The sequence below is a fragment of the Leuresthes tenuis genome, unplaced genomic scaffold, assembly GCF_036924035.1.
Source record: "Leuresthes tenuis unplaced genomic scaffold, fLeuTen1.0.hap1 SCAF_4, whole genome shotgun sequence".
NCBI classification, from domain to species: domain Eukaryota; kingdom Metazoa; phylum Chordata; class Actinopteri; order Atheriniformes; family Atherinopsidae; genus Leuresthes; species Leuresthes tenuis.
The window spans coordinates 18705631-18721272 of record NW_027325358.1 but is presented as its reverse complement, the minus strand read 5'-3'; the positions used below and the strand labels follow the sequence as shown (position 1 = coordinate 18721272).

At 39.6% G+C, this 15642-nt stretch overlaps 1 protein-coding gene across 1 annotated transcript; it reads right to left on the bottom strand.

Annotated features, from left to right (window-relative positions):
• Positions 1-234: 234 nt before the first annotated feature.
• rnf150a (ring finger protein 150a) lies at positions 235-15411 on the bottom strand. Its single transcript, XM_072384919.1, has 7 exons — positions 14700-15411; positions 9035-9285; positions 7931-8002; positions 7103-7185; positions 6847-6943; positions 6487-6697; positions 235-5309 (listed from the first exon to the last, which is right to left on the bottom strand). Exons 1-7 carry the CDS (start codon positions 15139-15141, stop codon positions 5176-5178), a joined length of 1290 nt encoding a protein of 429 aa, XP_072241020.1. The 5' UTR covers positions 15142-15411; the 3' UTR covers positions 235-5175.
• Positions 15412-15642: the final 231 nt, after the last annotated feature.

Below are 15642 nucleotides of genomic sequence, written 5' to 3'. Positions count from 1 at the left end.
ATGTAACTGTCAGGGCCTTCAGCTGTTCGTTCAGTAGAAGACTGCTGCACCTTCAGTGTTGTATAACATACAATCATATATTGAATAAGTGATTTGCATCTTCTGGATATTCATTTGTCACACACCATGTGTGTATGCATCTATATCTACGAACCGTTTGTGTATAGCTTGTATGTAGCTGGTTGGTTTATATATAGAAGTTGGTTTATATATAGAAGACGTAAAACAAACAAGTTAGTAAAAGTCTGATTCAAATTTATTTCAACACACAACCAAAGACATTCAAACACATGCACTGTGTGTGGTACAAGAAAAGGAGTCTCTGCTGGTCACACTTGAGAGTGTTTTCATATAGAAAAATAACAATGTGTTATTTCTGTTGGGTATATAGTTTACAATGTACTGACATCCTCCACCCTACGTACACTTAGTACAGATAAAGTATCACAAAGTTATACAATGTGACAAGTGATTCATGCTGTTTTCAGTTCTATAGCCCTCATTCTTCAAAGCTTGACATAAAAAACACACTTTCATTAAGCTCAGCCTTGCCACCAACTGGATGGTTAAAGTGCAATATAGAAGGGTTAAGACAGCCATACGGAAACACATATAACAACATGACAAAAGGAAACAGGATAGCCCACGTTTATAACAAAGCAGTGCAACTTAAGGCTTTATTTTACAGGTCTAGAATTTCAGGATCATCTAACACTTTCAAAGAATTCTATGGATGGAAAAACAATTAGCAACTATTTCTTGGGAAAATATAGAAGGTGTTTTTATATATTTTTTCATGGTTTATACATTCAGCTTAACCTAACACTTAACTTTAACATGTTAAATTCAACGACATGCAAGCATACAATCAAGCCGTATGTCTAGATAACACATATTGGCTTTTGGTGAACTCTCACAAAAGTATGTAAAATATAGAAGCTGTAACTATATTAAAAAATATTTAGTTTTCCTCTAGTTTTAAACGAGCCTTTTTGATGTGCGGCAGAAAGCTAACAGCTGCCCCCCTTAGGCCAACTCATTGATTCCAGTGAGCACCTTCTTGCCATATAAACTGAAAAAGTGCAATAAAAATACAACCTAATGGAAAAAGCCTTTTTTAAAATTGAGGACATCTGATGCTTTTGGGGTTTTGTTTTTCCTTCACTGCTTTTTGTGCATGTAAAAGGTCTCCAGAGTTACACCACTGCCCCTCGGCTGCCTGACGCTCCTCGTTTCTGGTCCAAAATTGTTTCTCTTAATAATCTTTTACATCTCCTTGAAACATATATGTACAACACCTGCCAAGTGGCTGGTTTTGTCAAACAAAGCCTTTATTGCCTAAACTGCACACATTTGATTTCTTCATATTACGCCTCTCCTTGCATCTTTGCCTCTTGCTTCAGAGCATCATTTTAAACTGACGTCAATAGAATACGATGTGTGACACAGTTGCATCGTCTCAAATAATTTATCTAATTGTTTCTGTCAGATGAGCATTACATCTGGATTGAGGAGTGGGGTGACGAGGAGCCATATTTGACTAAAGAGAGCAGAATGTGCCTTTAAAGAGATAGGATACAGTGACTGCTGAGATGGAGATTCAGAGAGGATTGTTTTGGACAGACATTAAGTACTGTAACCAAGCACAATAGTAGAAAAGTAATGTAAACTTGTAAAGTATAACAATATGGGCTCTTAAAATGAACATGTTCCCAAAAAGTAGCAGCAACAACATACAGAAGATAGTATAGCACTAATTATGTTGCAGGTACTCTCAGGGTCTCTGAGTCTGAAAAATTCATTATTTTACCTCCGACAGAGAGAGTGCGTTGTTACTGAGACAAACCTGACACTTTGATCCCAATTCAATTTGGTCCAGCTATATGACACAGCAAAACAGATGTGCTTTGTTTTCATTTGTCTCTATGCCAACCAGACAAATAGTCCGATGGACCAAATGTTTGGTTTCTGCGTCATATTGAAAAGTAATCTCATGTTTTGTGCTTTCTCGTAATCCAAGTGGGGTGACCAAACATTAGGAGGCTAAAGGTTCAGGTAAGGCAGACTCAAGCATCTGCGTCATTATCAAACTGATAACACTGCCATTCATGATCCATTTTTTCCATGTTTTTCTTGTCTTCTACACAAAGATCGAAAGAAGATAAACTCGACTCAAGAATTAAACTTTTTACCAAGTTGTCATGTAGTATAAGAAAATAAATGCTGGTAAACCCTTTCATAATTTACCCAAACATTTTAGTAATGCTAAAATCACATGCTACATGTTCATGTAGATGTGGTTGTTAAATAGTAATAGTAAAACCCTCTCCTATACTGTTGGCAGTCCATCACAGTGAAACACTGCTGCATTTTTCACTTTATGGACTAATATCACTGGCATGACTTTTCAGCTGTCAAGCCAAAAATATGCATACAGTCACAAAAACGTAAATTAACTTAAAACTTAACCAAATAAAGCTGGTGTGTGTTACATACCAGATTCTTGGGTGGCTGTAAGATTTCTTAGAAACAATGAATAGAACAGAAAACCACCAGCTGAATTCTAGTGATTTACGTGGGCATGGGTCTGTGCTTTTTCACTGATCAGTTCTGCAGGAATGTGAGAAGAAATGGCCCCAATCGAGTGCCAGATTCTGCTGGTCAGGCTGGATGAAACATGACTTTAAAAAAAACATTTAACAGGCTGAGGAACGGGACAAGAAACGGGTGATGAAAAACCAAACAAAAGCACAAAAAGAAAAATGAATAGAAAAATGCGAATTAACAGTGTGCTTCATCATCAGTCTGCTTTCATCCACGCTGGGCTGGCTACAGTTTTTCAGCAACATTCATCAGAGTAGCTTTTCGGTGTAGATTATAAGTGGGGGTAGGAAAAAAAATATCAAGATAGTCAAACCTCAATATTCTTGAAAATATGACAATAACAAGTCTTGTTTTATACGTTTCTGGTCTCAATCATCATCTCGGGGAATTTTTATCTCTTGCTGTTAAAAGCCCCTAACTGCCCCTGTCTATTCCTGGGTTTGGGTCAGTGTGTGTGGGTAGTGTGGAGAACGATAAAACATTCGGTAAGACAATCAAACAACAAGCTGATACTCAATATGAAGCTTTGTGAACCAATATCACATTGTTAGAAAATAAAAAAAGTCAGTTAAAGCCAAATAAAAGTTGATCTGTGATCAGTTAAAGACGGCAGATTGCTCTTAAATCATATAATGTGTGAACACCAGAAAAAAAAAAAAGTATCATATTTGGTTGTTACCAAACGGATGTAAGGGACCAGAGAGTATAGGAGAAGGACTGCAAGGGGATAAAACAGAGGTTAAACCATCTGATTCTCACCAGCGTAACAGACACACATTTATACATTCCTTTGCACGTGCTGGCTGTGATGCACTTTAGATATTTGCATTTTAATGCAAAGATCTTCGTTAAAACTGCCATGTCTGTGAAAACTATCAGGATCGTCGAAAATTAGTCAGCTTAGTGTGGACGAGCTTCACGACTACATTGTACATATTTTCAGTCTGTGACATATTCATTCTATAAAAGATGTGCTCTGGGCATCAAATTTCCCACATGAAACCCTCGCAATGCATAGTTCTCCTTTTTCACCAAACAAAGTCCTTTTTCAAAAGACGCTCACCATTTCACCCTGTGTCTTCCTGTTATTTCTTAGGTTTTATATCATGAAACAGTTGAGTGTTATTCCCGCCTGAGAGGCAGGAAACAAGTGCACATATAAAACAACTATCTTTAAAATACAGCACATAAGCTTGGCACAAAGACTTGTGAATATACAACCCCAATTCCAACCAAGATGGGATGCTGTTAAAATAGTATGAAGATGGGAAAACATTCCTCTCCCAAAAGATCCAGCAGTTCCGAGACGTTTTCAGACTGTTGTTAAAAGAAGAGGGGATGCTACACAAAAGATGGCCACGGACCAACATAAAAAAGTTTTTGCTGCCATCAAATTCAAAATGAGCCAACGTTTTAATGAAATCAGAGAATGTCTCACTTTCAACATTTGATGTTGTGAATAAAATGTTAGTTTTTTTTCAAACCAATATTTTTTCAGATCACCGTATTTTGTTTGACATTTTACACAGCATCCCAACCCAGTTGGAATTGTGGCTGTATTTATAATGGCTGTCGTTACAAGCGTAGGTTTGTCTATAAAGGGGCACACGCTCAGAGAACTCGGTCGTGACAACTGCTATAAGCTGTTGTACTTAGCAGCAGTGTGAACGTGAGCCTTTCATGTGTTGTGCCAGTGTGTGCTGTAGCAATTATCAGCAGTCTCAAGAGGGCAAAGGGTGACATCACTTCAAACTGCTTAAGACAAGCTACGATTGTCAGATGTGAGGATGGAGATGGAACAAGTAGAAGGTTAAAATCCAAGATCCACAAAATTGTAACTGAGGCATTTAGATATATAAACTGAGCGATAACATATCAATGTGTGCTTAGATATTGTAGCTCCTTATTGTGTTGTGACTGCCTGAAATCTCATTTTTAACTTTTCAGGAGATTCCAACACTAAGTCTGAGGACGAGCAATTACTGGTGGGAATTCACACCTGCTGTGCTGGACTTAAAGGAATCTGCGAATATACTCACTGTATGTGCTATGCATTTAACAATCCTATCAGTAAAACCTCTGGATTTGTTGGCAGTGATTTTGTATCGAGAAGTTGAGAAAACCTTTACACATTTTCAAGCTAACTACAGCTGCACCCATGCAATGAGGAGGTCCTGCTGAAACAGCAGGATTGGGTTTGCAATCCCAATCCCTGCTGCAGCCCTCTGTGATGGGCTCCGGCATCTCCACAGTCCCTTTTTGTGCATTTCAGATGCTAGGTTGAGGGCTGTGAAAAGATAACGTGGACAAAAACTGGGCCACCACAGTGTGAGAGCTGTGACAGACGTTCTGGTTGCCATGACTGCTGGGGAATGAGCAAGCAACACGTCTGCAGATGCAGCTACAAATCTGTTTTTAGTCAGTGATGACTGAACTGGGGCTTTTGTGCTGACTTTGGTTGTATTGCTCAGTTTTCCATCTTCCTTGAGGTGACTTACACAAAATTAGCCACAGACATGACTATTCTCTTCGGATGCTCTGCCCTCATCCTTCTACTCCAGGCAGCTTATCTCAGCACCGATTGGCTCTTGACTTGGTCTCGTCACATTCGGGCTCCACGGACACATCTACCTCAGACATGCCTACCTCCACGCTCAGGATGACAGAGGTGTCTGAATCACTGCTGAGTGGAGGCGGATGCTCACCTGTGGGATGAGACGTACAGGTAATTCACTTCTGAACAGGTTACTGTTTGCAATCACATGATTGCATTTGTAGATTCTTCGGTCAAGCTCCTTGAGTTTTGAGTGTTTAATTCTTACTGTCACTGTAAAATTGCAAGAGTCTGCAAGAGACCTGCAGTAAACATTTTTGGCCAATTTGAGGGAGCAGAAACTAAATGTGGACATAACGGACACTTTGAGCTAAAATGGAAAACCTATAATCAAGTCAAGGTTTCATCAAGAGTTACGTTACAAGCACCTGTTAAGTCTAAATCCAACATTTAGACTCTTTTAAATCTATTCTGAAAGAGATTAACATTACTGGCTCTAAGCTGTTAAATGCTGCTTTACTTTCACCAGCAACTTGTGAGCTGTGTATGGCTTTTGGTATCAAGCAGGCAGAACATGCTGTGATTTTAAACATTTCTGAACAGACAACAGCTACAAAAGCTATCTCTGTACAGCTGAGTAATGAGGGGAAGCTCACTATAAAAGTCCACAAAGTATAATAAAGCGACAAATGTAATTCTTTGTAGGTTCATCAATCGCTTTAACTTCCTTCATACTGACACAGTGTGGCAAGTTCTCTTAATGCTTGGGGCATCCTAAGTACATTACAAAGCCTTGCGTGTGTGTGCTTTCTTGTTTTTAGAACAATTTGCATTTCTAAAACAAATACCTGCACAAATCTAAATATGCAAATATAAGTCTGCAGTAAAAAAAAAAGAGAGCTTACAGAACTTAAGGAGCTGCTGCTCCTGGTTGATTACCAGAAAACATGGCCTTCTACGCTTCCAAACTGCAGCTACACAACCCATAATCCTGTCACCGTGTCTCCTTAAGGCAGAAACCTCGTTCAATGTATGGATGTCCACACAAAAGTTTAAACTATTGCCTGAATGTGACTGATAACACTTTTTGGTAAACATTTAGTTGTATAACACAAATTATATTGTGTAGGAGTTAAAGTTAATATTACTGAGTTAAAATCAAAGATAAACGAAGACGGCTTCTTAATATTTTCCTCATCCTCAAAATAAGACCCGAGCTCAACTTCTTTGACGTAGTAAAGTACTTCAGAATCTAAAAGACTAATATTTGCCCATACTTTCACAAACTGCAAGAAGTTGGTGATTGCACGTTAAATATGTGTACGTACTGCTGGCAATGATGTGGCTCTGATCTTCCTGTAGTGCTGCCTCTGCATCCTGATGGAGCTGTTGTACATCTATCTCTCTTCCTGCAGGAGCCAACACCACCAAGCTCTCATTTACAGTAATTTCGCTTGCACCGCTGATTGGATTGGTGTTTGGACCCCCGACAGACGTCTCATAGTCTGGAGGAATCTCATCTGAGCAGTCTGTGTTGAACTGGAAAGCAACAAACACATGCAGGATTGCTGTTGTGTATATATATATATATATAATATATATATTGTGACTTGATATAATTGATGACATAAATTAGTTGCTTGATCAACTTAAAATAAAATAGCAATAACAAATCAAAAGTAGCTTACTGGAATTCCCAGGGCTTTGAGGATGTTCATTTTACACATGGGACACGTTCGGTGATCTTGTAGCCACGGATCTACGCAGTGCTTATGGAAGACATGTCTGACAAAATGACATGAAAGTACATGAATATTTGTTATCCACACAAATGGGTGCTGAAATGTAGTGCTCATGGAAATATCTAAACACTGCTGACTGTGGTGCATGAAATAATGTTTAAGTTGCAGTATCTACAACAACAATCAGGCACACAAATCTCACCTGCATGGCAATATCCTCACAACATCATTGGGTTTATAACATTCAATGCAAACAGCACAGTTGTCAAAGTCCGGTTCAGTTTCCTTAGACACAAACATGACACAAAAAGACAAGATGAATTAAATACCCAATACAACAAGAACAGAATAGTTTAAATAATGTCTTAAAAAGTGGATAGACAGCTTGGGAAATGTAAATATACGGTGATTCCGTGTTAACTCAGTGATGGGTGCTACCTTTTTGTTTTATCAGAGCAGAGTAGAATATCTAACAACGATTAATATGTCAATGGCAATAAAAACCTACTAGCCTTTGCTGAGGACATTTCATTCGCATGACTTCATGGCTCTGGGGTTTATATTATGAAGCAAGCTCAGCATTTCCATGGTATATTTTTGTGAGTTGGCTTATCCAAAAGATACAGAGGTCCACCAAAGACTCTGACTTATGTAAGGCTTAAAATATATATATATATATAATCCAGACCAAAAGCAACATGGCTGTTGAAATGTTGAAAAACAAATATTTATTTTTATGTCCAGGTTTTTTTTCTAAAGTTATTAATATGATTATTTTAAGAAATAAGCTGCATTAGAGAATAGATGCATGCAACCATGTGCTAAGGCTATTTGTTGAAGGCAGTCTGACACTGACTGGTGCTGCTATGACAAAATAACACAACAGCAATTCAATTTTTTTCTTTACTAAAAAAGTTCAATAACTAATGAAGGAATGAAATAGTACATAATGAAGGAAAAAAAATATTTTGAGTACATTTGACCCAAATAGAAAAAATAGATAGATTGACTTGAAACTGACTTGATTTACCTTGTCTCCTTTCTTTATAGTGCGCACTTGAAGCTTACTGATGGCCTTTTTCGCAGCATCCCCCAGACGCCTCTGAAGACAAACAAAAGCATTTTCCTTTAATAGTGACTCGGTGGGTAAATTCAGTAAAAGTCAAAAACAGATATACTTCAGATTATAAATTGTGGAATCAAATATCATAAGTTGCTTTGTTGTTAAAAGTGATGATTCTGTCTGATTCTGCCTGGCCTCTCCCGCTGTGTAAAACCATGAATAACACTAGCACTGAATTCCAGAGAGAGAGAGAAAAAAATCAATAAACCACAATGACAACAAAGAAAAGGCTTATAAAATAAATGTGTATGAAAAATAGAACACTTAAAATACAAAACCAGAGTGTCGGCTATTAATGGTTGTGTAAATGCTGCCAGTCAGCGATGGGACAAAATGTCAGTCATTCATAAAAAGATACAGATTTTATCACAGTTGGGATATTTGTATTTTCATGCATTTTCATGCAAGACACGACACTAAAACGAATAATAAGTTGCCTTTCAGTGGACTTCGGGAATGAGGAATGTGTCTGGGAAACATTTTCATCACTGCAAGATAAGAGCATAGTTCCAGCTCTGCCGCTTTAAACAAACCGGACACGTGTTTTCAGTTAGTAATCAAACATGTCATCATTCCTACTTTGTCTGCTTTACCTTACATGGCTGCTTGGGAAATAAATTTAAAGCAGGACTGATTAGCGCAGCTGAATTGTTAGCTTAACATAAATGAACAAAATTCAAAGTGAAAATGCAAACAAGTGTTGTCACAGCTTCTGCTCTTGTAATTACAGGGGCGGTGATGTATAATCTTTTAGGAAAACATAAGAACATCAGTGGAGACCATTCATAAGAAAGTGATGGCAAAAACAATTATTTGCACAGCTGGCTCAAAGGGCCAGAAAGCAGGGTTGGTTGATGGTTCACTGGGTTGCCATGTTTCTGTTGGACCAGCTGTCAGGCTAATTCTGACCCTCTCTTACAGCCTTACGGGGCTATAACGGAATAGAGGCAGTCATGGGTCAATATTAAGGATGGTAAGAGAGCAGAGCCGCAGTCAGGATCGCTGTCATACCTGGTTGCGGTCCCGTGCATTGGCGTAGCGGAATCTCTGAATGTAGTAGAAGACGAGCCAGGCGAGGGAGATGATCATGAGGACGATGAAGGAGATGGAGACAAACACTACGGACGTTCTGCTCACATACTTCTGTAGGTTTCGGGTTCCTACGGTGATGTGCAGCATGACTGCAATGTTCTGCTCCAGCAGGACCAATATCTCACGACCTTTAGGCTCTGGGATCATGATGGCCACAACGTCGCTTGTATCTACACAACACATGTGGCACAGGAAGCACCTAATTAAGCGTGTAGAAAATTACTGCTGCAGACATCACTGAAGGCACAGACATCACACTATAATATGTGCTTTTGCTTTACAATCTTAAGTTGTTGCAATTTCTTAGCCTTGCTTTTAACTGAAATGTTGCAGAGTAACATGTCAATGTTCCAACCCGTGTAAAAAATAATAAATAAAAAGCTTCTGTTGAACACGGGAGTTGTTAAAACACAGCTGCTCGGACTCAGGTCTGTCCAATAGCGATAAGTAGAGCGGGATATTAACACGGATTTCACATTCCAGTGGTGCAAAGGCCATAGTGAAACTGCAGTGATTACAATTATTTACATGCTCAAAAACATATGAGAACTTGCAGTTACCCTCATAGGATTACGTAACAGTCCAAGATCTTAAGAAAAAAGCCTCTTTTAATCATCCTGTAAACCCAACAGAAGGTTTGTTTGCCTTCTCCATGCTATATACTTATAAAGGATTTCTTTCAGGGATTTAATCAGATTAATAAAAGATTTGGTCTGTCAAATGAAAACAAGTGTACGATGTTACACATTTTCGTGAAGCAATGTAACTAAATTCAATGACGCGCAGACAGATTTATTTTTCTGTTTTACAGTTTATCATATGATACAAGATTTCGTTTGAATCTAACTTTATAAGCTTGATAACGTCTACGTGATGTTCTCCCCCTGTTGAATGTATCCACTTTAAACTTGGTCAGCCAAGGTTTAAGCCATTGATGATGTTTACCAGAAAAAGCTGAGTTTCTGCCTGATGGGGTTGCTCTGGGGGCTTGGTAAATTTCAATGTAATGTCCAGAGAGGAAAAAGTTGTTGTAATTTACAGCTAAGTGCTCATTTCCTCCTAACGAATGCAGCCCTGGTACCGTGCTAGGAATCTTGGACTGGTTGCTTTGAGCTTAGACAGAGCAGATGAACTAAATCCTCTCCATCCGTGTCAAAGATTTCCTGCCAGCAACCATCTGTTGATTTGCTGGTTGTGCACAACGTAGGATTTTATTTTACTGAGTCACCAATAATCCATGTACCTGAAAGTTGTCGAGGAGGAACAATGCAGTCACAGCGTGTCTTTTCTGATCTAATCTGCTGAAGCTGGAGGTCTTCTGGTAAATTAATAAATGAGCTTTTTTTCTTTTCTCACTGATTCGATGTAGGTAGGGCTCAACTAGAAAAAAAAGCCATGTCAGATATTTCCAGGCAGAATCAAGTTTCAGCAACATTTTGATTAAAATATGATGATATTTTATTTATATTCCAGCAATATCAATCAAGTCAAATAAAGAGCAAACAAACTCATATCTGATAAAGCAATCAGTTGAGCTTTTGTATGTCAATCCATTAAAAGAAGTCATACCATTGTCCAAAGCATGACTTCGACTCTTAATTTAGTTATTTCATGTTAGACAAACTACACAAGGTATGAGGATCTCTTAGTAATTGACACAATCCTGCATCCTGAGCTTGTGCTGAGTTAATAAGGGACAAAATGCCAGAGTGACTCACTCCTTTCCAAACACAATAACAGAGCAACAAAGATCTGCTCTCTCTGCCATAACTCAGGTAGATGATTCCAAGAACCAGCTTGAGAACTGTTACATCATTTTCCCCTGCTGCCTGTTTATGGCTGGGGCGGCGAGGAGTCAGGGAGACTCCCTGTGGTGGTCCATTCCATCGATCAGTCTCCATAAACAACAGCCTTCATGCAACCTAACATCCAAAAACACACAACTCAGATCCACAGGGCACTGCAAAGATTATTTTACAGACTACTTTAATTCTGTCACAGAGCTCCCAATGCTGAAAGAAAACATGTTTTTACAAGGCTTTGAATCCAAAAGATATCCTACATATTCAACATGTAGTTGCAATGCTTTACAGATGCTAAAGAAAAACCTGCACAGCTGCTTTTTACATTACAATTTATTACAATTTACATGGCATGTTTGAATTAAAAAACTGCTTGCTATGGTTATTTATCGACAGAAGCAGCTATGAGTTTCTAGCTGTGAAATAAAAAGATTATAGGTATGGCAGAATTGCGCTCATCAGGCTGGAAGTATTCTCACTGTCACCACGAAGAGATATCAGTGTATTTCGTGGCTGCTCATTAAAAACAGATGCTCTCAAAGCAAACACTGCTTCAAACAAGGACACACAAAACTAAAGCTTGTGTTTAGAAGGCAAACAGATGGCAACGGGCTGCTGAAAACTACTTTATTTTCAGACTCTCTGCCCAAACAGATTTTTCCCTATTCCTGTCTCACCAACATGAGCGTTTTGATAAGACAGTATTTGTAAAAAACAACGTATTGACACAATAAATCTCTCCAATATAATCACTTAAATCACAAGGCTTTCAGACAAGGTAAACATATGAATGTTTACTGTTTTGTAAACCTCTTTTTTCACATGTAACCTTAGATACACACTCCCAACCTGCAGATTTATGGTTTTATTAAGCTAAGCCATATGGTGCAGAGTGGAAATCACCACGATGCAGCTGCTGTCTTCGTAAACACAAAACTAAACCACATCAACTCAGGTGAAACATATCACTAATTCAAATCACAAAACGCCTGTGCTCAAACGCTGAGCAGACATTAAAAGAAAAATTGATAAAAACACTTTCAAACAGCAAGCTTGATCATCGTCCAACAGAAGGCATATATTAAGACATATTAGGGCATGTAAGATTATCTAAGCCTCAACTCTTATCTACTTCCTCAGTGACGCAGTCAGAGCAGACAAAAATAGCTCCTTCTAAAAGAGGAGGGCAATGCCTGAGACCGAGGCTGAAATAGTGGGAAGATCTATGTTTTCAGACTAACTCAGCTAAAATGTGGAAGTCAGGTTAATACTGAAGTGGTTCATTTAGTGCTTACCCATCTACTCACGCTATGCATTTACTTCTTTATAAATGTGCTGCACAGTGATTAACCGAGAAACAGATTACAGCAGAATTATCTTGTTTCCTCTTTATTAGAAACCATGTTAGACCATTTATTAGAAACCACCAATTCCACTTGATCACAAAACATAGGTTCCACTGTGGCTTAATCACACATACATTAAGGATACTGATCAATGTAGTAGACCAACAGTTTGGAAAATACATTTATGCATGCTCTTGCCAAGACTGAGATATCATGACTGCTCTCAGCCACATGTCTGTGGACAAGAAAATATGGAGCTGAAGCCCACAGTCTGTTAGTTAACATGTCTGATTTCCTTTAATTAATACATAATAAGCTGTGTTGCTACAGCAGCTGGCTCTGGACATCCTCTCTTTGTCAGTGTGACATTCATTCTAAACATGAACACCAGTTTCTTTTTCTCTGCGCTTTCCTTCCCCCTCACTGCCAGTTGCTGCACCCCCTCCTGGCGTCCTTTCCTGTTTCTTAAAGCCTTTTATATTAACACCAAAATCAGCACACATGTGCAGGTTCTCAGCACACAGGTATACCACTAAGACAACATTCCCATTGCAAGACGCAGAGATGTTGCTCTCAAGAGTTCTGGTATTTTCATTATAATTACGTCATCCGTAAATAAAAAAAAATCAAAGCCCGGCCTCTTAAAGGCAGCAGTAGGTGACGATCTTTGGTAAGCAGGAGTTTTTGAGAGGAAATGTTTATTACTTTTTATAGGGCCTGCACAGAGAGATTGGGGCTGCAAGGTGCCAGTCATCATGCGGATTTGGTGACACTTATCCAGTGAGTCTCTTTTCATTTGCATTTGGTACTCTTGCTCTAGTTTCTTAACCTCCATGTCAGACGCTGCCATCAAAACTTTGTCTGGGCACGCTCAGCAAAAAGCAACAAGTTCAGACGGGCGTAATGTTCAAGCCAAGCCACGGCCTCAGCTAGAATCGATGAATACCAGCGAGAACTGCAGTAACGATTTATGTGGCACTAACTGCTCATCGTAGCCTTTCCCATAGAAGATGTTAGTAGCAATGTGTGACCACAGAGTGTAAAACGGGGCTAAGTGTCTACTTCTATATTTGTGTCATGCCCAGAAGCAGGTCAAGTCTTAAAAATAGTCAGGTGTTTGTTTTTTTTTTCTTTTAATCGCACGCTGCAGGTAAACCAGTATTGAGTAGTTGAGTTTCTGTTTGTTCCTATGTTATTATTTCAATTCTTTTTCTAAAGAACAGAATATGTTAATGGCTGATATGAAGTTTCTTACCACCTACTGCATTTGTGTAAACCCTTCAGAGACTTTGTGCCGAACTGAAACATTTGTTTATGCCGGTAAATGACACCACAATGGATAGTTTGCAATATTTCGCAATTGTTTCACAAATATCACAGAAGGTCTTGGGATAGTTTTTGCCTGAACATCTGTTTCCTTAAAGAACACTCTGTCAATCGGCCTTTGTGCACTGAGCAGCTGTCTGGCATGGGTGTGTTGGTCAGGATGGCCACACCTTTATGAAAAACAGTAACAAGGGGTAGAGCACACTTCTAATGGAAATTTCTTTAAATTGGAAATGAAGACCAACAAAGAAAGCGTTAACTTTGAAAAACAAATACAGTCCAATTCTTTCAGGGATTTCAACATTCCATAGAACAATAAATGGACTGTATCTAACTTGAACGTGTTTTTACTTGATTCATAGCATACAACCAGGAAAAGCAGCCCGATAGTTTGATTTGGAGTCCGTGTTTTCAGGACACCTTCTATAGATAATGTAGGGTATTATCACAGACACCACATTTATGATATGGCAAAATCACGTATTGACAGGCTAGTCCTTTCCGATATTTAGCTGGTTTAGAATGTGGAGTGAAAGCTTGAATGTATCCAGTACTACCCAGGATTATTAATTTGCTGTCAAAGTTAAATATATTTGTGGTCTTAAACAACATGTCTGAGGCACTTTTTATTAAATACAGCCAGGTATATTGTATGTAGTCAACATATACCAATATGTAAGAACAACAGCTTATATTTTCCAGTTCAGCAGACTTAAATCTTCTTCTATAGACTGTCCCCCTTTCAAGTTAGTGGAAATGAGCCCATCTGCTTGGGGAGCCTGTGCATTGATTGCCTTCTACTTTTCCCAGAGAATACATTGATAATATATCTCATTACACTGATGCAGCAGAGCTCTGGGGCCTCTGCAGGCGGATGAAAACCATTAATCGCCCACTGAGATGTCCAGTGCTCGAGGATCAACTAATTAATGACACGTTATTTCCGGCCAGCCTCAGTGAAACTGACAGGACACCTGTAGCAGGGTGCATAACCTGCTGACTTGTGTTGATACTTCATAATTATCATCATCTCTTTCTGGCTTGAATGACTAAGTCTAGAGCTAAATGGCAAAGGAAAACTGTCCATGAAGTTGACAGCTTGACTCTTACCTGAATGGGGCATTGTTATGGTGTCGTTGGCGCTGTTGTATATGACAACTGCAGACGCGTTGTGGTTTGCGACGCCCCGGATTTTCTCTCGGTATGTACAGTTCCCCGCCGCGACCAACGCCACCCAGGCGGTGCTCTGTGGGGCAGGAGGGAACCTAACGTTCGGGTCACACGCCTGTCTGTCCTGCAGGGGGGCCGGGACCAAAACCAGACCTTTGGCTTCTCTCTTGGGCGAGTGTTCGCCATACCGACCGCACTCGGTTTTCTCGGTCTTGACCTCCGAGGTAACAGGGTCCAGATAGGTGATGTTGACAAAAGCGGTGTACCACTCCTCCTTCTCTGCGACCGTGAAGTCCAAGCAGAGCAAGTGCACGAAGCAAAACGACAAGAGCCACGTCGAGAGAGCCAGACTGCGGCAAGCTCCGATGAGGGACGGTGCCATAGTGCGGCTCTTGGTTAGGGATGGATGACGAGCTCTGGGGGTCCACCTAAGCTCGCATCACGTCCCTATATGAAAAGGATGTGAGGTTTAATGTTGCATTGAACAAACATTGAGTCCGGGGCCAAGCTCTCTCGGAAGAACGGCGTGAGGCGTTTGTGCGTAAAAGAGTCCACTGCACACCGTTTGTAGAAGTCTGCACCGTGTTGTTGTCCACTGTCAGCTGTATTCTGTCCTCGCTTGGGACTGGCTCGCTGCTCATCAGCACGTGACCTGGGCGTGGACAAGGTGCCGCTGATGCCCGATACCACGTGGTACAACTGGCGCGTCAAAGGCAATGGGGAAATTGTATATTTATTTATTTATGATAGTTTAGGCAAAATCTGTCCGTTGCATAGTTGCAAAACATAGAATATGATTTAGTCTTGAAATGTCCGATTATTTTGAGTCGATTTACCTTTAAGCTGCGGCTGAAGTGAATCAAAGTCGAAGAAAAATAAATAA

Bases quoted from the DNA above. Each gene is read 5' to 3' on its own strand.
- rnf150a (XM_072384919.1), bottom strand. From the start codon at position 15,141: ATGGCACCGTCCCTCATCGGAGCTTGCCGCAGTCTGGCTCTCTCGACG. The intron at 7,186-7,930 runs GTAAATCAAGTC...TTTGTGTCTAAG, and splicing joins CTATAAAGAAAGGAGACAAG to GAAACTGAACCGGACTTTGA. The intron at 5,310-6,486 runs GTACGTACACAT...CTCATCCCACAG, and splicing joins GAGCCACATCATTGCCAGCA to GTGAGCATCCGCCTCCACTC.